The sequence below is a fragment of the Thalassophryne amazonica genome, chromosome 12 (assembly GCF_902500255.1).
Source record: "Thalassophryne amazonica chromosome 12, fThaAma1.1, whole genome shotgun sequence".
Lineage (NCBI taxonomy): Eukaryota > Metazoa > Chordata > Actinopteri > Batrachoidiformes > Batrachoididae > Thalassophryne > Thalassophryne amazonica.
Window position 1 is genome coordinate 23,026,209 of NC_047114.1, and position 27,981 is coordinate 23,054,189.

General features: G+C 42.0%; 2 protein-coding genes across 2 annotated transcripts in view; both read left to right on the forward strand.

Moving 5' to 3' along the window:
• Positions 1–27,981, forward strand: part of LOC117521616 (gastrula zinc finger protein XlCGF57.1-like) — a 221,262-nt gene that overhangs the window by 129,518 nt on the left and 63,763 nt on the right. The gene's annotated exons all lie outside the window — the stretch shown is intronic.
• LOC117521621 (gastrula zinc finger protein XlCGF57.1-like) lies at positions 861–27,756 on the forward strand. Its single transcript, XM_034182957.1, has 3 exons — positions 861–998; positions 1,933–1,993; positions 25,822–27,756. Exon 3 carries the CDS (start codon positions 25,824–25,826, stop codon positions 27,159–27,161), a length of 1,338 nt encoding a protein of 445 aa, XP_034038848.1. The 5' UTR covers positions 861–998; positions 1,933–1,993; positions 25,822–25,823; the 3' UTR covers positions 27,162–27,756.

A 27,981-nucleotide genomic window follows, 5' to 3' on the forward strand; every position in this document is an offset into this window, starting at 1 on the left:
TGAGCGAGTGCTGTGACAAATGCTTGCAGTAATTCATGACTGATGTGGTTTGTCCTTGAAAAATACTAATAAAAAATGTCATCTTCATTATTGTGTCTTTCTTAATGTAATAAATAGTCCCTACAGATGCACACATACTGGTTATGAAAGCCTTTATTGTAGACTATATGTAGATTCATCAGTCCTCAAACAATATTTGGATGGAATGTGACGGGAAAAGTGAGAAAGGCATGTGCTTCTGCAACTTGTGCTTATGATACTGTAATTTGTAAATTAGAATAGAGGGGATAGGAGACGGTGATTGTGCAACTATCAGCAATTTTTATTCAAAAAAAGAATAATTTCAACAGTGCTGGGCTTTAATCAGCTCCTCTTCTGCCTCACCACCTCTCCAGCTTTGGAGAAGACCCGCTCGCCAAAATCACAGCTCCTCAGTCACTCAGCTCAGTCTCTGATCTACCTATGAATATATAGTCTAACCTATAACCTGTGTTGATGTACTGTGTGGATAAATGTTGTATATGAATGGATGCCTGTTGTGTGTGGTGTGTGTCTGTCTATGTTAGGTCCTATGTGTATGTAGCTAACTATACTAAATGAACTCTAAACTAGACCTAAATATAAACTAATGCTGTCCCTGTCACGTAGTAATTGGCAATAACACTGTCGTTAGCAGTCTCCTCCTCTCACAAACCCAGTTTGTGGCGCGATTCAGATCTCATTTAAATACTTGGCGGGTCGTATTGACACGCCCAGATTATTCGACTTTCCCGCGAAGCTCGACACGTGGTGTGACGTAAGGAGGCCTCGCTCGCAGTGGTCACGTGATGGGGGCGTGCTCGAAATGCTGCTCACCGACACTTCTGGTTCACAAAGCTCGATGCTGTGTCGAGCAGCCTGACTCGAGCTTAACATCACTACCTTCTACTGTCAAATCTCTGAAAATTTATTTTATTCTCATCATATGCTGGAGTCCGTGGAATGGCTCATTTTCACAGGTAACAGAGTATATATTGGGGGAAAAACAGTAATGATGTTTACGGATTATTAACAGGCTAGTTTAGCAGGACGTTAGCAGCGCGGCTAGTTCCCTACGTGGTTAGCGTCATACCAGGTAAACAGATGAAAGCTAATTTTCTTCCTGTTTTGTAAAATATTTATTGTTACTAATATGTTCACTGCGGTGGCTCATGGCCGTAAAATATGCAGCCAGTCGTTTAATCGATATGGCCCGCAGACTCCCAGCAGCTTTTTTAAAAATAAACTTTATTCAACATTTACAACTTGCGCTTCATTTCTCCTGCATGATCCAGAGAGGAATATTTAAAATATATTTATTATGTTATAACATATTAAATGTTGTTTGAAATTACAATTGGATGCGATATTCTGTGCATTTTAGACAATACAGAATGCGTGTGCATGGTATGCTTTTAGTTATTAAATGTTTTTAAGTTTTATTAATGTAAATTACATATGAAAAATAGCTTTATGTGACATTTTAAACTATGTCACTGAATATTGTGAATGTTATGGGTTTAAAACCATGATTATATTTTGTTGTTACCAGTCTATGGTTACAACAGTATTATGCATTCAATTATATGTGTGTACTGTAGTAAGCCAGTGGTAAGGTATAAACTGAACTAAAAAAAAAAGTAGGTGAGTAATGCACTCTCAGATTGTCACTGTGCTGATTGTAGAACAATCTCAGAATATAACACCTGTCTACACTGCAATATTTGGCTGTCAATGATAAAAGATACGCGTCATGAAAGAAATGTAGCATTATCTTTGGTTGTGGCTCTGAAACTGTCTGAACTAACAGAAAACTAACTGAAAGTTAGAAACGTTATGACTCACACCTAGAAATGCAGCATGAAAGGAGCCTGTCCATCATGTTTTAGTTTGTTTATTTTTCCCCTGTGACAGAAAAGAGGATGTGAGGTGTGAATCAGATCCAAGTGCTTCAGCCCAGTCCTTTCATACCCCAGTATGTACCTTTGCTTATGTTTTCTATCCTTACATAGAGCCGAATTTACATTTTGAAGTGATGGTCTTAAACACTTTCTTATCTACCTATGGTTATGATGATTGATGTACTGTGCATCCAGAAATTATTCACAGTGATCACTTTTTCCACATTTTTCTATGTTACAGCCTTATTCCAAAATGGATGAAATTAAATTTTTTCCCCTCAAAATTCTACACACAATACCCCATAATGACGATGTGAAAAAAGTTTTTTTTTTTTTGTGGGGTTTTTTGTTGTTGTTTGTTTGTTTTATTTTTGCAAATTTATTATAAATTTTAAAAACTAAGAAGTTACGTGTACATAAGTATTCACAGCCTTTGCCCTGAAGCTCAAAATTGAGCTCAGGTGCACCCTGTTTCCACTGATAGCCACTTCGTTGAAACAAGACTGTTGCTACAGGAAACTTTGAGGATCTGAAAGTGATGTAATTTCTCGCTCCCGCACATAACACTGACCAGAACGGCCAAGCACACCATTGTTGTTACCATTTCAGTCATACCATCATCAACAATTCTTGTAACCAATGAAGTTATGTCTGACATTTCAACATGCTTGATGGTATTAGATGTAGAAGCTCAGCAAAAATACTTCACCAAGCTGAGGTGTGGTAAGGGACTGACAACTCTTTGATCCAAACAAAATTCCAAAGGATAAATGGAGCCTCACAAGCTGATCGAGTTTAGAATAGTGACAAATCTACACATATCTTATGAGTGCAACTTACTACAGCCCAATGTCGATGAGAAATTACAAACGCTTCAGGCCTGCTTTATTATTAAAAAATTAAATAATATTTTGGGTATGCATTTGGCTACTGTATGCTGAAAGCAGACATGTGGCTAATGGCGTGCATCATTCATTATAAATTAAATGCAAATTGCTATTAGTATGGGGCTTTTCCAGGAATCAACACACTATGTGCTTGCTCATGGGGTTGATAAAGTTAGAGCTTATCAGTGTGAAGCACCTGGAGGCAGCTTTGTTGGGATTTGTTGCTATATGAATAAATTGAATTTAGTTGAATTGACTATGCAAAATAAACTCCAATGTTACTCTTCTCTTGACAGCCGTCAACCATTCAGTAAGCTTCAGCAGTCCCAAATGTTGAAGTTCATTGTCTGACTGCTTGATGCTTACTCCAGAAAGGACCAAGTTCTGTTTGAATCCCATGTTAAAATGTCCAACTTTAAAACAGAAACATGTTTACAGCCTGGGTCAAATAATGGGTTTGGTCTTTATAGTTAGTTTAACATGACATGACAAATGTGGGGTGTATTTTTTTTTTATTAACTCCTTAGTTTAAGACATTTTAAGCCATAAAGTTATGCATAATTAGGCTGTGGTTGATTTGAGTGACAGCTAGTGTGCTGTGAGCAGTGTTCATACCGCTGCTCGCTCAGAGGCTGTTTGCTGTGATTGGCTATATGTCGTTTTGAGCATTTTATGACAAATGTCAGTAATAATATGGTTTGCTGTGTGACAAAATGTCCTAATGAATCATCTAAGATGTCTGTTCACCAGTATTTGCCTAGAATGAAATTATCATATGTAATATGGTATGCTAATGGAATTAACACTTTCAGCAGCTATCAGTAGCTTCATGACATTAGGTCCAGTTAATCCATAATTACTGTTTTCATCATTCTTAATGCCCACACCAAAGCAAACCATTTTGAGAATCGCTGGCCAAAAATATGATTTCCTAAACATAATAGCCAAGGTTAGCCTGTTAGCTTAGCTTGGGTTTGAACTGTAAATCGGGGGGTATTGTTGCTACGTGTCCCACTCAGGTAAAACACAGTCTCACCCATACTCCACTTCTTTATACAAATATGGGGTAGTAGTGATGTGAGGGTTTGTTCAATATAAATACATTCTACTGCTAAAATCACAGCATTTGGAAGGAATTCCTGTAACATATGTCACAGATGTCTCAAATGAGCTGTGTCTGGCTTTAATTAGGCTTTTCAGAAGATGATCTCAATGAGCACCTTCATAGAATTGTAGGCCTTTGGAGATGTTAAACATCAAACATATGAAAATGTAAAAGATACCAGTAGATAAAAAGTGATTTTGTACTGTAATAATCTCATTTGATCAAAGACCAGGGGTCGAAATACATTTTTAACCTACTTGCACTGGTGGTAGTAACAAAAACATTATTTGCACCAAAAAAAAGTTACTTGCACAACCAAAAGTCAGCCCTATATCAACCTTAAAACTCCTCTGATGTGTCAAACTCTTCCTCTCTGGAGAGAGTTTGAGTTGAGAGCAGCACCAGCAGTAGCAGTAGCGACAGTTTTTTTTGTTTGTTTGTTTTTTTCACGTGTGCGCGTGAATGAATTATTTTATTTATTAACTACACAAATGTATAATAAAACAAATGGTGACTGGTTTATAACATATGGAACCCAGGAGAGGTCACTTAAAGTGATGTCTTTTTTCTGGCCATGATAATTTGTGCGCACGTTTTCCTGGCCGTGATCATTCGTGTGCAAGTTTTAATGGCTGTGATAATTTGTGTGCACATTTTCCTTTAATCGAGCCCTTGAATTAATAAAACGTGCGCATGTTTTCCTTTAATCGAGCCCTTGAATTAATAAAACGAGTACACGTTTTCCTTTCGTTCAAAATGATATGACCTGAATTGTCATCCTCCACAATTATGACAGAGTTTGAGGGGGAGAGAGAGCGAGGAACTATGGAGCCCTGGAAGTGTTGTCGCAAAATGTTTTGCATGTGGAGAGAATGTGCGCACGTTTTATTATATTGTGTGCACATTTTAAGCATCGTTTGAGTGAAACAAGGACACGATCTACTTAAACGTGGCCACAATTTGTAAAACGTGCACTCAACATTGTCTTGACACATAAATGTTGGCTATTAGTCAACAAACCAGGAGACAGTGTAATACATTTCCCCATTAGAAATGGATCTGGTCAGAGTGTATCATCATGGTTTGGGTGCACAAGGACATATCGAGAACTCCAGCTGCCCAGCATGGCATCATCTGGAGTTTAAGCACATTAAAAAGGATGCTGAGGGTGAAGCGTCTCCCCGTCGTGAGGTCATATTATGAAAGGAAAACGTGCGCATGTTTTATTAATTTCAGGGCTCAATTAAAGGAAAACATGCACACAAATTATCATGGCCAGGAAAACGTGCGCACGTTTTATTAATTTGGGAGCACGTTTTATTAATTCGTGGGCTCAATTAAAGGAAAATGTGTGCACAGATTATCATGGCCAGAAAAAAATATCACTTTAAGTGACCTCTCCCGGGTTCCGCAAGGAACCGCAGCGGCAGCCAGTTTTTTTTTTCACGTGCGTGAGGGAACTAATTGTCCGTAAAGATAATTTTATTAACTACACAGACGTATAATAAAACAAATGGTGACTAGTTTATAACACAATGATGAGAGAGTTTGAGGGCAGAGAGAGAGGGAACCGCAGCCAGCCAGTTTTTTTTTTCTGTTCTCTGTTTACATGTGCGCGTGCAAACACAACAAATAGAGCACAGCAACTCGCTTTGTGTGAGAGTCATAAAACGCAGGAAAGACGAAGACAACACACTGGAAATTTTTTTCTTATTTATTTCCTTTATTGGTTCATTCTACTGGTGCTTATAGTTGATAAAACTTGGATAAAGTTACTTGCACCAGTGCTAGTGGAGTATAAAATTATGTGCACTACTCGAATAATACATGCACAAACTAGCACATGCACGTACTATTTCGAGCCCTGAACCCTGAAGACCAATTTAATTTTTCATATCTCCTCCTTGAACGTAAAAAGGTAGATTGTTTTGTGTGTGTGTGTGTGTATATGTATGTATACTCAACAAAAATATAAACGCAACACTTTTGGTTTTGCTCCCATTTTGTATGAGATGAACTCAAAGATCTAAAACTTTTTCCACATACACAATATCACCATTTCCCTCAAATATTGTTCACAAACCAGTCTAAATCTGTGATAGTGAGCACTTCTCCTTTGCTGAGATAATCCATCCCACCTCACAGGTGTGCCATACCAAGATGCTGATTAGACACCATGATTAGTGCACAGGTGTGCCTTAGACTGCCCACAATAAAAGGCCACTCTGAAAGGTGCAGTTTTGTTTCATTGGGGGGGGATACCAGTCAGTATCTGGTATGACCACCATTTGCCTCATGTAGTGCAACACATCTCCTTTGCATCATCTGTGAAGCGAACACCTCTCCAACGTGCCAAATGCCAGCGAATGTGAGCATTTGCCCACTCAAGTCGGATACAACGACGAACTGGAGTCAGGTCGAGACCCCGATGAGGACGACGAGCATGCAGATGAGCTTCCCTGAGACGGTTTCTGACAGTTTGTGCAGAAATTCTTTGGTTATGCAAACGAATTGTTTCAGCAGCTGTCCGAGTGGCTGGTCTCAGACGATCTTGGAGGTGAACATGCTGGATGTGGAGGTCCTGGGCTGGTGTGGTTACACGTGGTCTGCGGTTGTGAGGCTGGTTGGATGTACTGCCAAATTCTCTGAAACACCTTTGGAGACGGCTTATGGTAGAGACATGAACATTCAATACACGAGCAACAGCTCTGGTTGACATTCCTGCTGTCAGCATGCCAATTGCACGCTCCCTCAAATCTTGCGACATCTGTGACATTGTGCTGTGTGATAAAACTGCACCTTTCAGAGTGGCCTTTTATTGTGGGCAGTCTAAGGCACACCTGTGCACTAATCATGGTGTCTAATCAGCATCTTGATATGGCACACTTGTGAGGTGGGATGGATTATCTCAGCAAAGGCGAAGTGCTCACTATCACAGATTTAGACTAGTTTGTGAACAATATTTGAGGGAAATGGTGATATTGTGTATGTGGAAAAAGTTTTAGATCTTTGAGTTCATCTCATACAAAATAGGAGCAAAACCAAAAGTGTTGCGTTTATATTTTTGTTGAGTTATATGTATATGTGTGTGTATATATATATATATATATATATATATATATATATATATATATATATATATATATATATATACACAACAAAAATATAAACGCAACACTTTTGGTTTTGCTCCCATTTTGTATGAGATGAACTCAAAGATCTAAAACTTTTTCCACATACACAATATCACCATTTCCCTCAAATATTGTTCACAAACCAGTCTAAATCTGTGATAGTGAGCACTTCTCCTTTGCTGAGATAATCCATCCCACCTCACAGGTGTGCCATATCAAGATGTCCACAATAAAAGGCCACTCTGAAAGGTGCAGTTTTGTTTTATTGGGGGGGATACCAGTCAGTATCTGGTGTGACCACCATTTGCCTCATGCAGTGCAACACATCTCCTTCGCATAGAGTTAATCAGGTTGTCAATTGTGGCCTGTGGAATGTTGGTCCACTCCTCTTCAATGGCTGTGTGAAGTTGCTGGATATTGGCAGGAACTGGTACACGCTGACGTATACGCCGGTCCAGAGCATCCTAAACATGCTCAATGGGTGACATGTCCGGTGAGTATGCCGGCCATGCAAGAACTGGGACATTTTCAGCTTCCAAGAATTGTGTACAGATCCTTGCAACATGGGGCCGTGCATTATCCTGCAACATGAGGTGATGTTCTTGGATGGCACAACAATGGGCCTCAGGATCTCGTCACGGTATCTCTGTGCATTCAAAATGCCATCAATAAAATGCACCTGTGTTCTTTGTCCATAACAGATGCCTACCCATACCATAACCCCACCGCCACCATGGGCCACTCGATCCACAACATTGACATCAGAAAACCGCTCACCCACACGACGCCACACATGCTGTCTGCCATCTGCCCTGGACAGTGTGAACCGGGATTCATCTGTGAAGAGAACACCTCTCCAACGTGCCAAATGCCAGTGAATGTGAGCATTTGCCCACTCAAGTTGGTTACGACGACGAACTGGAGTCAGGTCGAGACCCCGATGAGGACGACGAGCATGCAGATGAGCTTCCCTGAGACGGTTTCTGACATTTTGTGCAGAAATTCTTTGGTTATGCAAACTGATTGTTTCAGCAGCTGTCCGAGTGGCTGGTCTCAGACGATCTTGGAGGTGAACATGCTGGATGTGGAGGTCCTGGGCTGGTGTGGTTACACGTGGTCTGTGGTTGTGAGGCTGGTTGGATGTATTGCCAAATTCTCTGAAACGCTTTTGGAGACGGCTTATGGTAGAGAAATGAACATTCAATACACGAGCAACAGCTCTGGTTGACATTCCTGCTATCAGCATGCCAATTGCACGCTCCCTCAAATCTTGCGACATCTGTGGCATTGTGCTGTGTGATAAAACTGCACCTTTCAGAGTGGCCTTTTATTGTGGGCAGTCTAAGGCACACCTGTGCACTAATCATGGTGTCTAATCAGCATCTTGATATGGCACACCTGTGAGGTGGGATGGATTATCTCAGCAAAGGAGAAGTGCTCACTATCACAGATTTAGACTGGTTTGTGAACAATATTTGAGGGAAATGGTGATATTGTGTATGTGGAAAAAGTTTTAGATCTTTGAGTTCATCTCATACAAAATGGGAGCAAAACCAAAAGTGTTGCATTTATATTTTTGTTGTGTGTGTGTGTGTGTGTGTATATATATATATATATATATATATATATATATATATATATATATATATATATATATATATATATATATACACACACACACACACTGGCGTCAGTATCAGCCTAAGATTTTCACAATATTGGCATATCAAATATTGTCAAAAATCCAGTCTTGTGCATCCCTAACTTATATTTGCAGGAATTAAAGTTCTCCATCACTACATTGGATTTCCATCAATTGGACTGCCAAAAGGCGTGTTCGCACTGACTGTTTCTACGCAAAATCAAGGCTGGACGCAAGCTATAAAATGTACTGTGCTCAAAAATCGATTTTTAGAATGTCTGTTTTGTTTTGGTTTTTGTATGTATGATTTTAAATCAATCTTTTTTTTTAAAAAATTAACTACTTTACTCAAATTACATCCTTAGTTCCAAATTCTGGCCTCATGGATTAAAAAAAGTAAGTCCCTTCGGCTGCTCCCTTTTTTGCATTTGGGTCGCCACAGCAAATCCGAGGTGAATCTGCATGTTGCGTTGGCACAAGTTTTATGCCGGATGCCCTTCCTGATGCAACTCCACATTACATGGAGAAGTGTGGCAGGGGTAGAATTTGAACCAGGATCCTGCCACACTGAAACCAAGTGCACTAACCATTTGGCCACCACCCTTGCGGCCTCATGGCTTAAAAAAAAAAAAAATTCATACATTTTGCACACAACGTATCTTTTTGCGTACAACATTTGAATATATCAGGTTTGTTTTTCTAAATGCTATTACCTACTCAGTGCAAAGGGAGTATATACTTTATCCTTCTGCGCCTCTGTTAAATGTTACCGGTAATATACAACGTAATCATCTTCTGGCATTTGCATATCACCATAACATTTGTGCATGTGTGCCTCAGTAGCTACACAGCTTCACACTCCCAGGGTGTGCAAACACCAATGATATTGGTCACCCCTACCATTTTAACCTTTTCAGATGAGTTTCAGGAAGATCATTTTAGCAATTTTAATTTTTTTTTGTATTTTAAATTAAACAAATTCAAATGTGTGACATACCAAGTGTTCCAATACTTTTGGAGGGCACTGTAATAGTACATAAGTGGGTGGGTGCATTTCATTTAACTGAATATCAGATGACAGTGTTTGCTAAATACAATAGAGGGAAGCCTGCATGGCCCATTGTGTTTGCTGACTACAGTATCTAAATAGCTGGGTTCTGAGAAGCTTCCTCCATTTTTTTCAGCAGCTTCAGTGAGGATATAGAACTGTTGGTGTTAATATTATTACCATTTTTATTGTTGTGTTTACTTAAAATTAAAAGACACGAATGTAAATAGATCCAAAAAGGATTAATTTCCTGCATTTTGGAATAAGACTGAAACATAAAATTATGAAAAAGTGAAGCGCTGTGAATACTTTCCAGATGTATTGTAACCCCAGACATTGAAGGGCTCTGATTGCTTGTGGCAGAGCAGGTAGTGGCAAGCAGTACTCTAGGGCCGGTTTGAGAACCACTTATATAGTCAGCAACACAACTCAACATTCCCTAATTTTATTGACAGAGGCAGAAGTAGCAGCCAGCTAAGATTATGCAGCTATTTAGGAGGAAAACAAAAAACCTATTGCCTCAAATAACAAGTTATCTTAGTGTTCAGAGGAGCTGCCTGAACCCTGCCCACAATGAAACGCCACTGTAGACAACAGATGAGAAGACAAATAGTAACCAGAAATAACAGCTGTTGTTTTGGTTTATGTATTGTGGGGTGGGGGAGACATTATGGGCCGGATTTACTAAGATCCCAGATAATGAGTGCTGACTTGTGTGGGCAATCCAAACTTTTACACATTTGAGTGAAGATAATTCTGAGGGCAATTTACTAAGAGTAAATGTGCAACTGATACAGGGTTCTAGCTACAGCATTTTCACCCGGCTCTCGGGTTCAAATTAGTAGTGCCACCAAGCACAGATTTTCCAAAAAATGAATTGAAATGTTGCTGAAAATGTACCAATTTGATCGTATTTCAAGCTTATAGAAGCATAGTTTTGCTTTATTTTGCAATTTAACCAAATAATTAAAGAAATAAGAAATATAGTTCTCATTTTCTTCGTATGAAATCAACCGCAAACAGCAGAGATCACCACCAGTGAGTAACTTCAGCATTCTGTGAAGCCATAGCACTGAAGGCAGCTCAGAGGACAGCGTCTCTTGCTGCTCTGAGCTGAAAGGGTGAAAAAACTCCCATCAAAATCTTTCATTAAATAATCCAGTTACTTCTGTGTCTGTAGATGCTGACACATTCAGAAATTTGTGGTTTATTTTATAGTTTTAAAGGCTTTGTGTTTCCAAAATACTGTGTTTGCTCGGTGAGAGCGAGGGGAGAGAGAGAGGAAGAGGAGGAGGGCTGTCCCAAGTGTGTTTCACGGTTCAAAACATTCTTGGGGCCGTTGAGATGGGACATCTGATGGCAGTCTTTGTGCAGTTTGTGCGCCATCTGATTGCAATCTACATATTCTGACGGCGTCATAACAGCTTTTGAAACGATCTGATTGTGGTTAATTGAACTCTGAGATGGATTGGTCAGTGCAAAGCCTGCCAGCATGTCCTGCACGTATGTCCACCTCCACTGGACCCCGGCCAGGGAGGGCAAAGGAAATGTTGATATATAATAACGTATGTGGCACGCATTCATCATGTTCAGTGGATGTGAACAGCGCACAATCAAACTGAAAGCACCGTGTGCCACTGCAGGTCAATGCGCCGCACAGTGCACGCCGCAGGAGATCTGAACAGGCTGTTATATCCATAATAGACCTTACAGTACTTCCCATAGTCTACATAAATAATGTGAAATATTGTGCCCATCATATCTGTGACACCACCAGCAGGTGCACCCCACCCCTGTTTCATGCGCATTAATATGCCATTGCATGCATCAGAGGCTTGGAGCTGAATAGATCTCACCGCTGTAAAAAAAAACATATTATTACTTGATCGCCATCTGACTCTGTACGAGGTATGACATGGCCTGGTTCCTGCACATTCTTCCTATGTGTGATGGGGTCTTAGAAACTACAAACTGTTTACAAGCCTCAGTGTAACAGAAAAGTGTGGGGAAAAACTAATTCAGGAACTTTTTCATCCAACCCAGACAATCAGTTCAGTCCAGGTTCAGCTTTTGTTCAAACCAGAAAATTAGGAGTTGTATAGTTAAAAAAGTAAAAAATGTAATCCCACTCAAAAATGTTGAAAAAGAAAAAGAAGAAAAAAAAAAAACTAAAACTGTCTTGACAGAAAAACTGCATGCTTCACTGGATTAAAGGTGTGTCATTTTTGACAAGGAGAGCAAATGTTATGTCAATCAAATACTGTTTTTATATATATCCATCCATCCATCCATTTTCTTCCGCTTTATCCGGAGTCGGGTCGCGGGGGCAGCAGTTCAAGCAAAGCCGCCCAGACCTTCCGATCCACACACACCTCCCCCAGCTCCTCCGGGGGAACCCCAAGGACTTCCCAAGCCAGCCGAGAGATGTAGTCCCTCCAGCGTGTCCTGGGTCTTCCCCGGGGCCTCCTCCCAGTGGGACATGCCCGGAACACCTCTACAGCGAGGCGTCCAGGGGGCATCCAGAAAAGATGCCCGAGCCACCTCAACTGACTCCTTTCGACGTGGAGGAGCAGCGGCTCGACTCCGAGCTCCTCCCGAGTGACCGAGCTCCTCACCCTATCTCTAAGGGAGCGCCCAGCCACCCTGCGGAGGAAACTCATCTCGGCCGCTTGTACTTGCGATCTCGTTCTTTCAGTCATGAGCCAAATCTCATGACCATAGGTGAGGATCGGAACGTAGATCGATCAGTAAATCGAGAGCTTTGCACCCCTACTCAGCTCTCTCTTCACCACGACGGTCCGATACAGCGACCGCATCACTGCAGATGCTGCACTGATCCGTCTATTGATCTCACGCTCCATCCGACCCTCACTCGTGAACAAGACCCCGAGATACTTAAACTCCTCCACTTGAGGCAAGGACACTCCACCGACCTGAAGAGGGCAAAGCACCTTTTTCCGGTCGAGAACCATGGCCTCGGATTTGGAGGTGCTGATTTTCATCCCGGACGCTTCACACTCGGCTGCAAACCGCCCCAGTGCACGCTGAAGGTCCTGATTTGACGAAGCCAACACAACCACATCGTCCGCAAACAGCAGAGTGGAGATTCTGTGATTCCCAAACCAGACCCCCTCTACACCCTGGCTGTGCCTAGAAATTCTGTCCATAAAAATAATGAACAGAACCGGTGACAAAGGGCAGCCCTGGCGGAGGCCAACGTGCACTGGAAACAGGTTTGACTTACTACCGGCAATGCAAACCAAGCTCCTGCTGCGGTCGTACAGTGACCGGATAGCCCTTAGCAAAGGACCCCGGACCCCGTACTCCCGGAGCACTCCCCACAGGGTGCCCCAAGGGACATGGTCGAACGCCTTCTCCAGATCCACAAAACACATGTGGACTGGTTGAGCGAACTCCCATGAACCCTCAAGCACCCGATGGAGCGTGTAGAGCTGGTCCAGTGTGCCGCGACCAGGACGAAAACCACACTGCTCCGAGGTTCGACCATCGGTCGAATTCTCCTCTCCAGTACTCTGGAATAGACCTTGCCAGGGAGGCTGAGGAGTGTAATTCCCCCTATAGTTGGAACACACCCTCCGGTCCCCCTTCTTAAACAGAGGGACCACCACCCCGGTCTGCCAGTCCAGAGGCACTGTCCCCGATCGCCACGCGATGTTGCTGAGGCGTGTCAGCCAAGACAGCCCCACAACATCCAGAGACTTAAGGTACTCAGGATGGATTTCATCCACCCCAGGAGACTTGCCACCGAGGAGCTTTCTAACCACCTTGGTGACTTCGGCCTGGGTAATGGATGAGTCCGCCTCTGAGTCCCCAGTCTCTGCTTCCTCTTCGGAAGACGTGACATGGGATTGAGGAGATCCTCGAAGTACTCCTTCCACTGTCCGACAACATCCCCAGTCAGGGTCAACAGCTCCCCACCCGCACCGTAAGCAGTGCTGGTGGAGAGCTGCTTCCGCTTCCTGAGGCGTAGGACGGTTTGCCAGAATCTTTTCGAGGCCGACCGATAGTCCTGCTCCATAGCCTCCCCGAACTCCTCCCAGACCCAAATTTTTGCCTCTGCGACCGCATGGGCTGCGGCACGCTTGTCCTGCTGGTACCTGTCAGCTGCCTCTGGGGTCCCACCTACCAACAAAGATAAGTAGAACTCCTTCAGCTTGACGGCATCCCTTACTTCCGGTGTCCACCACCGGGTTCGGGGATTGCCGCCGCGACAGCCACCAGAGACCTTGTGACCACAGCTACGAGCAGCCGCATCGACAGTAGAGGTGGAGAACATGGTCCACTCAGACTCCATGTCTCCAACCTCCCCTGGGATCTGGGAGAAGCTCTCCCAGAGGTGGGAGTTGAAGATCTCGCTGACAGAGGGTTCCGCTAGTCGTTCCCAGCAGACCCTCACGATACGTTTGGGCCTGCCAGGTCTGACCGGCTTCCTACCCTCCCAGCGGATCCAACTCACCACCAGGTGGTGATCAGTTGACAGCTCTGCCCCTCTCTTCACTCGAGTGTCCGAGACACGTGGCCGAAGGTCAGATGATACGACAACAAAGTCGATCATCGACCTCCGGCTCAGGGTGTCCTGGTGCCACGTGCACTTATGGACACCCTTGTGCTCGAACATGGTGTTTGTGATGGACAAACTGTGACTAGCACAGAAGTCCAACAACTGAACACCACTCGGGTTCAGATCGGGGAGGCCGTGCTTCCCGATCACCCCCCTCCAGGTCTCACTGTCGCCGCCCACGTGGGCGTTGAAATCCCCCAGGAGAACAATGGAGTCCCCAGTCGGAGCGCTATCTAGTACCCCTCCCAGGGTACACTGCTGCTCGGCCCGTAGGCCGAGACAACAGTGAGAGACCTGTCCCCGATCCGAAGGGTGAACGGGTGAACCCTCTCGTTCACCCGTGTGAACTCCAACACTTGGCGACTGAGCTGGGGAGCAATAAGCAATGCGACCCCAGCTCTCCGCCTCTCCCCGTGGGCGATGCCAGAAAAATGAAGCGTCCAGCCCCTCTCCAGAAGTTGGGTACCAGAGTCCTATAATATAGAAAAATTTTTTTTTTTTCAATTATGAATGAATTAATGAATGAATGAATTTTTATTTGGCACGCACACACACATACTTAAAAGAATCTCTCATAAAACAAATAAAAGAAAACAAAAAGGCATAAACAATTTCCCAGTTTTGAGCGGCCGAAAGGGTGTAGGCTGAAGCAAAAGCTTAAAAATGCCCAGCCCATTCACCAGTTGCTATAGAGGGTTTTCAATTACGTGACCGATTTGCTGCGGCACAGTTACTGTCTCCATTTTGGATTACTATGCGGCTGGCGTGTGAAAGACAATAGAGAGAATGAAAGGTTATTACAAGGCTTTAAACCCTCAAGATAAAGCTGTTTATCGTGATCGATGTGTAGCAGTTGGTTCAATGGCTCCGTATGTTATACCGGATAGTGAATTTAATGATGATGTAACAAAGTGGCCGGCAGTTTCACAGCGTAAGCTTACCGTATTTTCCGGACTATAAGTCGCACCAGCCACCAACGTTGAAATTTTTATTTTTCTATGGTAGTCAGAAGTCGCAGGAACAGTCACACAAGCCTTGAGTGCCCTCTCGTGAGCTGCATTTTACCTACAGATATGTTTGTATTTTGTGGACCACATTGCGAGCCGAACCATGCAGCACCTACCTGCGCAGCTCATGACCACCCAGCGGTGTCGATCCAGCTCCTTCCAAGTGCAGACGCTAATCCTCCGCCGTCGCTCAGTGCTCCCATGCAGCTCTCAGCGTCAACTCTGCTCACACTGATATCCAAGGGTTGAAGCTGTTTTGTTAGCCGTCCCGGAATAAACACCATGTTCGTCTGCTTCAAATGCTTTTCACAATCTTCGACGCCAGCTCCTTCCAAGTGCACACACTAATCCTCCGCCGTCGCTCACCCAGTGCTCCCACGCAGCTCTCAGCGTCAACTTAAACACTCTACTCACACTGATATCCAAGGGTTGAAGCTGTTTTGTTCGCCATGCCGGAATAACAGCAAGCACCGTGTTCGTCAGCTTCACACGCTGTGGGTGAGGTGAGGAATACGCGACCAACGTTCTGTTCTCTGATTGGTTATCGCGACCAGTGTGACTTATAGGACGGCCGCCATACTACAGTGTCCATGATGCATTGCATTTCCTTTTCCGGTGGCCATTTTAAAACATAGATGACTCTGTCACGTAAAATTGTTTTGTTACAGTAAATTATTTGATATCCTACCGGTATATTTTTCATTTATAAGTCGCACCGGAGTATAGGTCGCACCCCGGCCAAAACATGTAAAAAAAAGTGCGACTTATAGTCCGGAAAATACGGTAATATGGCCAGAACCAAGCAGACTGCTCGTAAATCCACCGGAGGAAAAGCTCAGAGGAAGCAGCTGCCTACCAAAGCTGCCCGTATGAGCGTTCCAGCTACCGGCGGTGTGAAGAAGCCGTTACACGCTGACAGAGGTACTGGATGTGACATCTGGACAGCAGAAGGAATACAAGGAAGGACACTTGGTGGTTAGAAGATGTCCAGGAAAGCGTAAGGAGAAAGAGATTGGCGAAAACAATTGGGATAGTCGGAGAGATGAAGAAAGTAGACAGGAGTACAAGGAGATGGGCATAAGGCGAAAACAGAAATGGTAAAAGCTAAGGCCCCTTCACACATAGAGTGAATATATACAACTCAGGGTGACACCTGTCGGAGCAGCTCGTACAACCCCAATTCCAATGAAGTTGAGTCGTTATGTGAAATGTAAAGAAAAACAGAATACGATGATTTGCAAATCCTCTTCAACCTAAATTCAGTTGAATACACCACAAAGACAAGATATTTATTGTTCAAACTGATAGGCTTTTTTGTTTTTGTGCAAATATTTTCTCATTCTGAAATGGATGCCTACAACACATTTCAAAAAAAGTTGGGATGGGGCAACAAAAGACTGGGAAAGTTGATGAATGCTCAAAGAACACCTAATTGGAAACAGGTGTGTGTCATGATTGGGTATAAAAGGAGCATCCCCAAAAGGCTCAGCCGTTCACAAGCAAAGATGGGGCAAGGATCACCACGTTGTGAACAGCTGTGTGGAAAAAATAGTCCAACAGTTTAAGAACAATGTTTCTCAATGTTCAATTGCAAGGAATTTAGGGATTCCATCATCTACAGTCCATAATATAATCAGAAGTTTCAGAGAATCTGGAGAACTTTCTACACGTAGGCGGCAAGGCTGAGTAGGATGTTGTAGGGTGATCGGGAAGGGCGGATAGGGGTCACACACGCACATCACATTCACTCACGCATTATATACCTTCTGTCCTGCAAGAATAAATTGCATATATGTGTATTAATGTTCATAAATGGTTCTGCCAGTGTGGCATTTTCCATTACTATATATGCAGACAGGGGGGGAAAAAAACAAAACAAAAAAAACATTGAATGCCCGTGACCTTCGATCCGTCAGGCAGCATTGCGTTAAAAGCCAACATTGTGTAAAGGATCTTACCGTGTGAGCTCAGGAACACTTCAGAAAACCGTTGTTAGTTAACACACTTCGTCGCTACATCTACAAGTGCAAGTTAAAACTCTACCATGCAAAGTGAAAGCCATGTATCAACAACATCCAGAAACACCGCCGCCTTCTCTGGGCCTGAGCTCATTTGAAATGGACAGATGCAAAGTGGAAAAGTGTGCTGTGGTCTGATGAGTCCACATTTCAAATAGTTTTTGGAAATCATGGACATCGTGTTCTCCAAACAAAAAATGAAAAAGACCATCCAGATTGGTACCAGCGCAAAGTTCAAAAGCCGGCATCTGTGATGGTATGGGGGTGTGTTAGTGCCCATGGCATGGGCAACTTACACATCTGTGATGGCACCATCAATGCTGAAAGGTACTTTTAGGTTTTGGAGCAACACATGCTGCCATCCAAGCAACGTCTTTTTCAGGGATGTCCCTGCTTCTTTCAGCAAGGCAATGCCAAGCCACATTCTGCACGTGTTACAACAGTGTGGCTTTGTAGTAAAAGAGTGCGGGTACTAGACTGGCCTGCCTGCAGTCCAGACCTGTCACCCATTGAAAATGTGTGGTACATTATGAAGCGAAAAATACGACAATGGAGACCCCAGACTTTTGAACAACTGAAGTCGTACATCAAGCAGGAATGGGAAAGAATTCCACCTACAAAGCTTCAACAATTAGTGTCCTCAGTTCCCAAAGGCTTATTGAGTGTTGTTAGAAGGAAAGGTGATGTAACACAGTGGTAAACATACCACTGTCCCAGCTTTTTTGAAACATGTTGTCTGATGACTGTTGTTTTGTTAATAGTGCGAATGGCCACACATTTTCTAAGTGCCAAACGAGCAGTGTTAGATGTTTGTGTGTGTCACCTGGAATTTGGCCAACACATGCCCCAGAGGGGTCGATGGGCTTGCACAGGGCATACTCTCTTTCAGCTGCTGGTGTGCACAAATAGATGTAGCAACAGGTGTACAAGGCAGCTACGATTTTACACATTTTGCCCACGATTCCTGCTTCATGCGCACTTTATGCACAAATCAACCAAATTCGCACTATGTGTGAAAGGGCCCTTAGGAAAAGGCATATAGTGAGCTGTACAAGAATTTGAATAGTAAGGAAGGAGAAAAGAACTTGTATTGATTGGCCAGACAAAGGGACAGAGCTGGAAAGGATTTGCAGCAGGTTAGGGTGGTAAAAGATGATAGTGTGCCGACAAGCAAGGAGAGTGTGTTGACAATATTTTGAGGGGATGAAAAATGAAGAAAATGAGAGACAGAAAAGGCTGTGTGATGTGGAGAGCGTAAATCTGAAAGTGCAAGAGATTAGTTAGGATGAAGTGAGGGCAGCTGTGAAAAGGACTGTAAAAAAACCTGGCTCTAAGCACATACAAAAAATTTGTAAAAACCTTGTAACTGTTAGAATAACCTAAGCAATGGGTCACCTCTCTGAGTCTGGTCTGCTTGATGTTTCTTCCTCAACATCATCAAAGGGAGTTTTTCCTTACCACTGTTGCCTGTGTGCTTGCTCTAGGGGTTGGTAAGGCTAAGGCGGGCTTACACTGTTCTAGTTTTGGCCCTTTCTCAGCCGATTTTTCACTCGTGCGAGAATTTTTTGGATCGCGGCGAGTTTCAGCTTAATCTTGCATCCTGCATCGTGCAGTCTACATGGAGTAACGAGCTGCGTTTAACATCTCACGACCACCTCCCAATCGGGAATCGTATGGTCAGATGAAAATCAAACCTGTTTGATATTTTGGTCGGCCGTCGTCACTCGTGAGGGTTCCGCGCTGTTGAAGCAGTGCTACAAGCGTCTACGCGCTGATTACCTCACGCACTGTGCATGTGCAAACACCGGAGAGAGCAAACAGTGATCTCCTGTAAAGTCTTGTGTTTTTTTGTGTTCCCTCGCAATAACCTAATATCATATTAAAGTTCATGCCTATCAGCATGCACAATGAGTGGAATCAGGTGGGGGAGACTGAACGTATATGCGCGCGTGCACACACACAGCAGACAACAGGATTTACGACAGATGAGGGAGTAAGTTGCTACACCTTACACAGCTGTAAGACTCCGTATGAAATATAGTTTATTTATACAACAGTGTAAGTAGCAACACCTGTTATGAATGTTTGTTTTCTTTTTTTACCGTCCTCTCGTGAATCATGTTGCTGTCTGCTGTATGTGCGTGCACGCTTATACGTTCAGTCTCCCCCCACCTGATTTCACTCACTGTGTGCGCTGATAGGCATAAAATAATTTTTTTTAAAGAAGAAAAAAAAGCTTCCGACGTGTGGTTTTTGAACGTACAATGTGAGCAGTCAGATCGCATCAGAGCATCGGGCCATACAGTGTGAGACCATGAATCGTGCGCTCTGAACTTTTAACCCCTGCGGTTTTGTTGCACAGTTTGAGCTGGAGCCAAGTACAACGATTGAAAATATCGTACAGTGTATGCCCAGCCTTAGACCTTACTTCTATGAAGCGCCTTCAGGCAGCTTTGTTGTGAGAAATTGAAAATTGATTAAGAGTGGAAAGGCAGTTGGTCCAAATGACATTCCAGCAGAAGCTTGGAAATGTCTAGGAAAGATAGCAGTGGAGGTTCTAACCAAATGGTTTAATAGTAGTAGAAGCTAGGCTTAGAAAACTGGTGAAGATCTGTGAGCAGCAATAAGGTTTTATGCCGATAGAGCACTACAGATGCAGTGTTTGCTCTGAGAGTACAGATGAAGTATAGAGAAGACCAGAAGGAGTTACATTGTGTGTTTGTGGATTTAGAGAAAGCTTATGACTAGGGATGGGGCCAATCTGATCTAATATTGGTATTGGCTTCCGATACCAACGTAATTCACAGATCAGAACTTTTCGATAAAACCTGAAGTTTTTTCCGAACCAGGACCCATATGTGTACGTGCTGAAAGTCGTGCTGGCTGTTCTCTGCTCTGCTCGCCTGGCTGCAGTGTGCAGGGGAGGGGGAAAGGAGTCCCTTCCCGCAGTTTGCAGCCAGAGCACTAATGCTGGTCTTATTGCTGACCAACTTTTCATCACAACAGGGGGGAAGGGTCCAACAATTTACCCAGACTGAGTATGTGAAATATGAGTAAATTAAGTACTTTTATTTATTTATTTATTGGTGGCTTTGTGGCATTTTAGAAATACGCATGTTTCAGCATTCTAAAGAGCTAATGAGAGAGAGAGAGAGAGAGAGAATTTTTGCTATTATTTTAACCCCATATCTCCTGTTCATATTTATTTACTGTAGAATATTAACTGTATGTACATTTTCTTAATTTTTTCTCTGTGTAATACTTGCTTTGACAATGTAAACATATGTTTTCCTATGTCAGAAAACCACCATTGAAATTGAAAATTGAGAGGGAGAGAGGTGGAGAGAGACCAAAGGGGGGGAGACAAAGACAGACAGAGACAAAGAGAATTGAAAATTGAATTGCGAGAGGGAGAGAGAGAATTGAAATTTGAATTGAGAGATGGACAAACAGAGGGAGAGAAACAGACAAAGATCTTTTCTCTAGACAGTCTTTTCTCCAAGACCTGCCATTTTTCATCAATCAAGATTTGATTGATTAGTTTTATTTTTCACATGAGAGCCCCAAAAATTGTGTATGAGTACATGTACTGTTTTGAGGAAGGAGTGCATTTCTGCATTTCCGAAATGCCATAATCAATCAATCAATCAATTTTTTTATATAGCGCCAAATCACAACAAACAGTTGCCCCAAGGCGCTTTATATTGTAAGGCAAGGCCATACAATAATTATGTAAAACCCCAACGGTCAAAACGACCCCCTGTGAGCAAGCACTTGGCTACAGTGGGAAGGAAAAACTCCCTTTTAACAGGAAGAAACCTCCAGCAGAACCAGGCTCAGGGAGGGGCAGTCTTCTGCTGGGACTGGTTGGGGCTGAGGGAGAGAACCAGGAAAAAGACATGCTGTGGAGGGGAGCAGAGATCGATCACTAATGATTAAATGCAGAGTGGTGCATACAGAGCAAAAAGAGAAAGAAACAGTGCATCATGGGAACCCCCCAGCAGTCTACGTCTATAGCAGCATAACTAAGGGATGGTTCAGGGTCACCTGATCCAGCCCTAACTATAAGCTTTAGCAAAAAGGAAAGTTTTAAGCCTAATCTTAAAAGTAGAGAGGGTGTCTGTCTCCCTGATCTGAATTGGGAGCTGGTTCCACAGGAGAGGAGCCTGAAAGCTGAAGGCTCTGCCTCCCATTCTACTCTTAAAAACCCTAGGAACTACAAGTAAGCCTGCAGTCTGAGAGCGAAGCGCTCTATTGGGGTGATATGGTACTACGAGGTCCCTAAGATAAGATGGGACCTGATTATTCAAAACCTTATAAGTAAGAAGAAGAATTTTAAATTCTATTCTAGAATTAACAGGAAGCCAATGAAGAGAGGCCAATATGGGTGAGATATGCTCTCTCCTTCTAGTCCCCGTCAGTACTCTAGCTGCAGCATTTTGAATTAACTGAAGGCTTTTTAGGGAACTTTTAGGACAACCTGATAATAATGAATTACAATAGTCCAGCCTAGAGGAAATAAATGCATGAATTAGTTTTTCAGCATCACTCTGAGACAAGACCTTTCTGATTTTAGAGATATTGCGTAAATGCAAAAAGGCAGTCCTACATATTTGTTTAATATGCGCTTTGAATGACATATCCTGATCAAAAATGACTCCAAGATTTCTCACAGTATTACTAGAGGTCAGGGTAATGCCATCCAGAGTAAGGATCTGGTTAGACACCATGTTTCTAAGATTTGTGGGGCCAAGTACAATAACTTCAGTTTTATCTGAGTTTAAAAGCAGGAAATTAGAGGTCATCCATGTCTTTATGTCTGTAAGACAATCCTGCAGTTTAGCTAATTGGTGTGTGTCCTCTGGCTTCATGGATAGATAAAGCTGGGTATCATCTGCGTAACAATGAAAATTTAAGCAATACCGTCTAATAATACTGCCTAAGGGAAGCATGTATAAAGTGAATAAAATTGGTCCTAGCACAGAACCTTGTGGAACTCCATAATTAACTTTAGTCTGTGAAGAAGATTCCCCATTTACATGAACAAATTGTAATCTATTAGACAAATATGATTCAAACCACCGCAGCGCAGTGCCTTTAATACCTATGGCATGCTCTAATCTCTGTAATAAAATTTTATGGTCAACAGTATCAAAAGCAGCACTGAGGTCTAACAGAACAAGCACAGAGATGAGTCCACTGTCCGAGGCCATAAGAAGATCATTTGTAACCTTCACTAATGCTGTTTCTGTACTATGATGAATTCTAAAACCTGACTGAAACTCTTCAAATAGACCATTCCTCTGCAGATGATCAGTTAGCTGTTTTACAACTACCCTTTCAAGAATTTTTGAGAGAAAAGGAAGGTTGGAGATTGGCCTATAATTAGCTAAGATAGCTGGGTCAAGTGATGGCTTTTTAAGTAATGGTTTAATTACTGCCACCTTAAAAGCCTGTGGTACATAGCCAACTAACAAAGATAGATTGATCATATTTAAGATCGAAGCATTAAATAATGGTAGGGCTTCCTTGAGCAGCCTGGTAGGAATGGGGTCTAATAAACATGTTGATGGTTTGGATGAAGTAACTAATGAGAATAACTCAGACAGAACAATCGGAGAGAAAGAGTCTAACCAAATACCAGCATCACTGAAAGCAGCCAAAGATAACGATACGTCTTTGGGATGGTTATGAGTAATTTTATCTCTAATAGTTAAAATTTTGTTAGCAAAGAAAGTCATGAAGTCATTACTAGTTAAAGTTAATGGAATACTCAGCTCAATAGAGCTCTGACTCTTTGTCAGCCTGGCTACAGTGCTGAAAAGAAACCTGGGGTTGTTCTTATTTTCTTCAATTAGTGATGAGTAGAAAGATGTCCTACCTTTACGGAGGGCTTTTTTATAGAGCAACAGACTCTTTTTCCAGGCTAAGTGAAGATCTTCTAAATTAGTGAGACGCCATTTCCTCTCCAACTTACGGGTTATCTGCTTTAAGCTACGAGTTTGTGAGTTATACCACGGAGTCAGACACTTCTGATTTAAAGCTCTCTTTTTCAGAGGAGCTACAGCATCCAAAGTTGTCTTCAATGAGGATGTAAAACTATTGACGAGATACTCTATCTCCCTTACAGAGTTTAGGTAGCTACTCTGCACTGTGTTGGTATATGGCATTAGAGAACATAAAGAAGAAACCATCAAAAATAAATAAAAGTACTTAATTCTTTAACCAAAACATCAAATCTTGGCTTGCATCTTAGATGTACCTTCTGGTAAATTGTAGCTGACTTTCAGGTCTTCTTTTTAAGAAAATCTTCCTCTATACCACTTTATCATGAAGCTTTATAACTGGGAATTCAAAATATCCTCCTATAAAATCATCAATAATGACAATAATAATATTAAACCAAACAGAGCTCTGGTATCAGAATAGTATCTGTATCGGCAGATATCCAAATTCAGGCATCGGGATCGGATCGGAAGTGAAAAAATGTGGATCAGTGCATACCTACTTATGGCAGGGCGCTAAGAAGAGTTGTGGTGTTGTATGAGGAAGTCTAGCGTGGCACAGAAGTAGGTGCTAAACTGACAATTTGTGCTGTTTTGCACATTTGACAGATACGGTCCAATTGTGCACTGTTGGTAACTCAGCAGGTGTATTTAGAGTGCAATGGCAAAAGGGTATAAGCATTCTGAAATCAGTTCCTCTCACACTTTTAGGAAACTTGATACAAGTCCTTGTTATAGGTTGGTAATGCGCATATTTTCATATTGTTCAAGTTGGGCCCATTTTACTAGAGTTATGGCCCTTGCCTTGATTAACAAATCTAGACTCTGTAAGTTTCATAAGTGGGTGACTGCATTCTGAAATCATCTCCTCACATTTTTAGTAGGAATTTCATGTAACAGTACAAATCGTGGTTATAGGTTGGTAATACGCATTATTTTCATATTCCAGTTGGGATCATTTTCCAGATTTATGGCCCTTCATTAACAAAGATAGCTTCTGCCAATTTCATGCTTAGGTGCCTGCATTCTGAAATCAACTGCTCTCACATTTTTAGTAGGAATTTCATGTAACTTTGCACAATTCCTTAAAATGTTATCAGAATGTAGCAAGCACTTGTACCAAATCAGCTTTTGCCAGCGGGGGGATATTGTGTTCTGAGCATTCTTGTTTACACATGCAAGACAGCTCTGCGGTTGGATGCTTGTAGCTCTTCAGCAGCAGGAGGTGGTCGTGAGATGTTAAAGCTTGTTACTCCACTACATGATGCAGGACACGCGATTAACATGAAACTCAGTGCAAAAAATTCTCACACGAATGAAAAATCATCTGAAAAATGGCCAAAACACGCACAGTGTAAAGCCAACATTTATGTGTCAAGATAAGGCTTGTCAGAACTGACCAGTTGTTAACCTTGTCCTTTGTTTTATCTATGTTTTTATTATTTATTATTGCATTTTAACCTGTGAAGTGCTTTGTGACTTATGTCTGTGAAAGGCACTATATAAATAAATTTACTTACTTATTTACTAATATTGAGTGCACATTTTACAACATCATAAAACGTGCGCACATCATCAAACGTGCGCACGGCACTAATAAAACGTGCGCACATTCTCTCCACATGCAAAACATTTTGCGATTACACTTCCAGGGCTCCGTAAAAATGCCTGTTTTTACAAATAAAAATTAAATATTTTACAAAAGCACATTTATCTTTAAACCAACATACGTCACATTAACATGTTGGTTTACATAATGAATGACTGAACCAATCAGTGTTTAGCAGAGGCACTTTTACCCAGAATGCTTTGCGGTCTGTGTTTGTTCCAAAACCTCAGAATTAGTGCATTATTCAACATTAAAAGATATGTTATATTTTAACTTTGTACAAATGACAGAATTGACATTAATGGAGTTATTCTATCAGTATTTTCACAAAACCATAAGTTAGTATGACTTTATTTTTCAAGACCTCCGCCTGACCGGAGCATTATGATTAGTAGAGAGCTGATTTTGTGGGTGCTCTCAGGATTTTTCTCTGCAGCTTCCTACAGGGGGCAGCATGGTCAAACATGGAAATACTGGCTCATTCTTTGTGTCTTTGTCGCTTTTGATGCTTTCAAAAGCGATCGTGTTAAAAGTAAATTTCAGCTTCTTAGTAATTGCAAATGTACCAGAGACAATACTCGAATTTATCGGTTATCGATTATCTGTAACTTCAGATATATTTTTGGGTGGTTTATCGGTTTATCTTTATCAAAGATAACTTTTCAGTTATCTGATCATCTGTTATCGAAGTTAATTTTTTGGTTATCTGTGCCCACCACTGTATATATTCCATCAGTCCAATAGCTGTCAGGTCACATTCACTATTGTGCTGCTTTGCCTTTATTGTGATGCTCTTCTTCTTACCATTGATGATTTCTTTTTTTTTTTCCTTTTCTTTTCTTTGTTTCATTCCTTCCTGCTGAAGAAATGCTCCCTGGACAGCAGGAGTTAAATCTGCATGTTGACCAGAAGGACATTAAATATGAACAAGAGAAACTCTGGAGAAGTCAGGAGGAAGAGCAGCTTCACCAACTGGATGAGGATGATGTCACAAAGTTGCCTTTCATTGTTGTCTCAGTAAAGACAGAAAATGAAGAAAAACCACCGACATCACAGGGTTGTCAAAGCTTGTGTTTTGACAACAGTGATAATTGTGATAGCAACAGCAGGTGTAACGCTGCTAAGAAACTGTTTAATTGCACTAAATGTGGAAAAGCATTTGGTAATGTGAATTGTTTAAGCCAACTAAAGAGAATTGAAGCAAGTGATAGACTCTTTACCTGCCCAGAGTGTGACAAAAGGGAGAGGCAAAAGGGAAATCTGAATACACACATGAGAAGTCATACATTTGTCTGTTCTGAGTGTGGTAAAAAGTTTGGACAAAAAAACAATTTGAACAGACATGCAAGAATTCACACAGGGGAGAAACTATTTGACTGTTCTGAGTGTAGTAAAATATTTACACAAAAAAACGTTCTAATCAGACACACAAAAATTCATACAGGTGAGAGACCATTTGTCTGTTATGAGTGTGGTAAAAGATTTGGAGAAAAAGGCAAGCTTAAGACACATATTAAAATTCATACAGGAGAGAAGCCACATGCCTGTTCTAAGTGTAGTAAAAGATTTGGAGAAAAAAACGATCTGAAGAGACACATGAGAATTCATACAGGAGAGAAACCTTTTTGCTGTACTGAGTGTGGCAAAAGATATAGACAAAAAACTGATCTAAATACACACATGACAATTCATACAGGAAAGAAACTATTTGGGTGTTCCGAGTGTGATAAAAGATTTGCACAAAAATGCCACCAGAATGCACACATGAGAATTCATACAGGTGATAGACCATTTGTCTGTACTGAGTGTGGTAAACGATTTGGAAAAAACAGCAGGCTTAAGCAACACATGAAAATTCACACAGGAGAGAAACCATTTGTCTGTTCAGAGTGTGGTAAAAGATTTGGAGAAAAGAGCTCTTTGACCAGACACTTGAGAATTCATACAGGAGAGAAACCATTTGTCTGTCCCGAGTGTGGTAAACGATTTGGAGTACAACACCATGTGGATGCACACATGAGAATTCACACGGGGGATAAACCATTTGGCTGTAATGAGTGTGGCAAAAGATTTAGACAGAAAAGCTCTGTGAAAACACACATGACAATTCACACAGGAGAGAAACAGTTTGCCTGTTTTGCATGTGGTGCAAAATTTGGACGAAAAAGCAGTCTGAACAAACATATGAGAATTCACACAGGATAGGTGTGCAGAACAGGGAAAGACAGGACAGAAAAATACAGCAAAGGAGAACAAAAACATTGAATGAACAGATGGAAACAGCACAAAAGGGCTGGCCGATTCCAAGAATAACTCAAAAAGGAATACATACAGTAGACAAAGAAGGGTCTATACGGTGGCTTACAAATGGAGAACTTGGTTTCGAAGGAGAAAGAATTATAGTTGTGGCACAAGATCAGGGACTTCTAACAAAAGGCTTCCAAAAAAAGGCACGAATTTCACAAAATGATCAAAGCCGATTCTGTCATTCAGCTGTTGAGAGTGTAAACCACCTAATACCAGCATGTCAGATCCTCACGGCAGACGGACATTATGCAAGCCGGCACAACAAGATCTGTAAATATCTACACTGGGAAGTATGCAAGGAACTGGAGGTGGAAGTAGAGGGAAATGTCTGGGAGCATGAGCCAGCCCCAGTCTCATCCAACAGAAAAGTGACTATCTTCTACGAAAAAGAGATCCCAGCAGGAAGACATATCAAAGGAGGTGCAGTAAAACATGATAATGTCATCTGGAACAAGCAAGAGAAGACAGCAAAAATTATTGATGTGACAGTCCCCGATGGCTATGGCCTCAATAGAGCTGAAAGAAAGAAAATCACAAAATACCAAGACCTTAAAAATGTACGAACAACGTGGTCATTGAAAGAAATAGATATCATACCAGTTGTGGGAGCAACAGGGCTTATGAAGAAGAAACTGAAGAAATACCTCGAGGCAATCCCTTGTCACCCAAGTGCCCATGAGGTGCAGATATGCGCAGTTACAGGAGCAGTCACCATCTT

Coding starts and splice junctions, on each gene's coding strand:
- LOC117521621 (XM_034182957.1), top strand. CDS start 25,824: ATGCTCCCTGGACAGCAGGAGTTAAATCTGCATGTTGACCAGAAGGAC.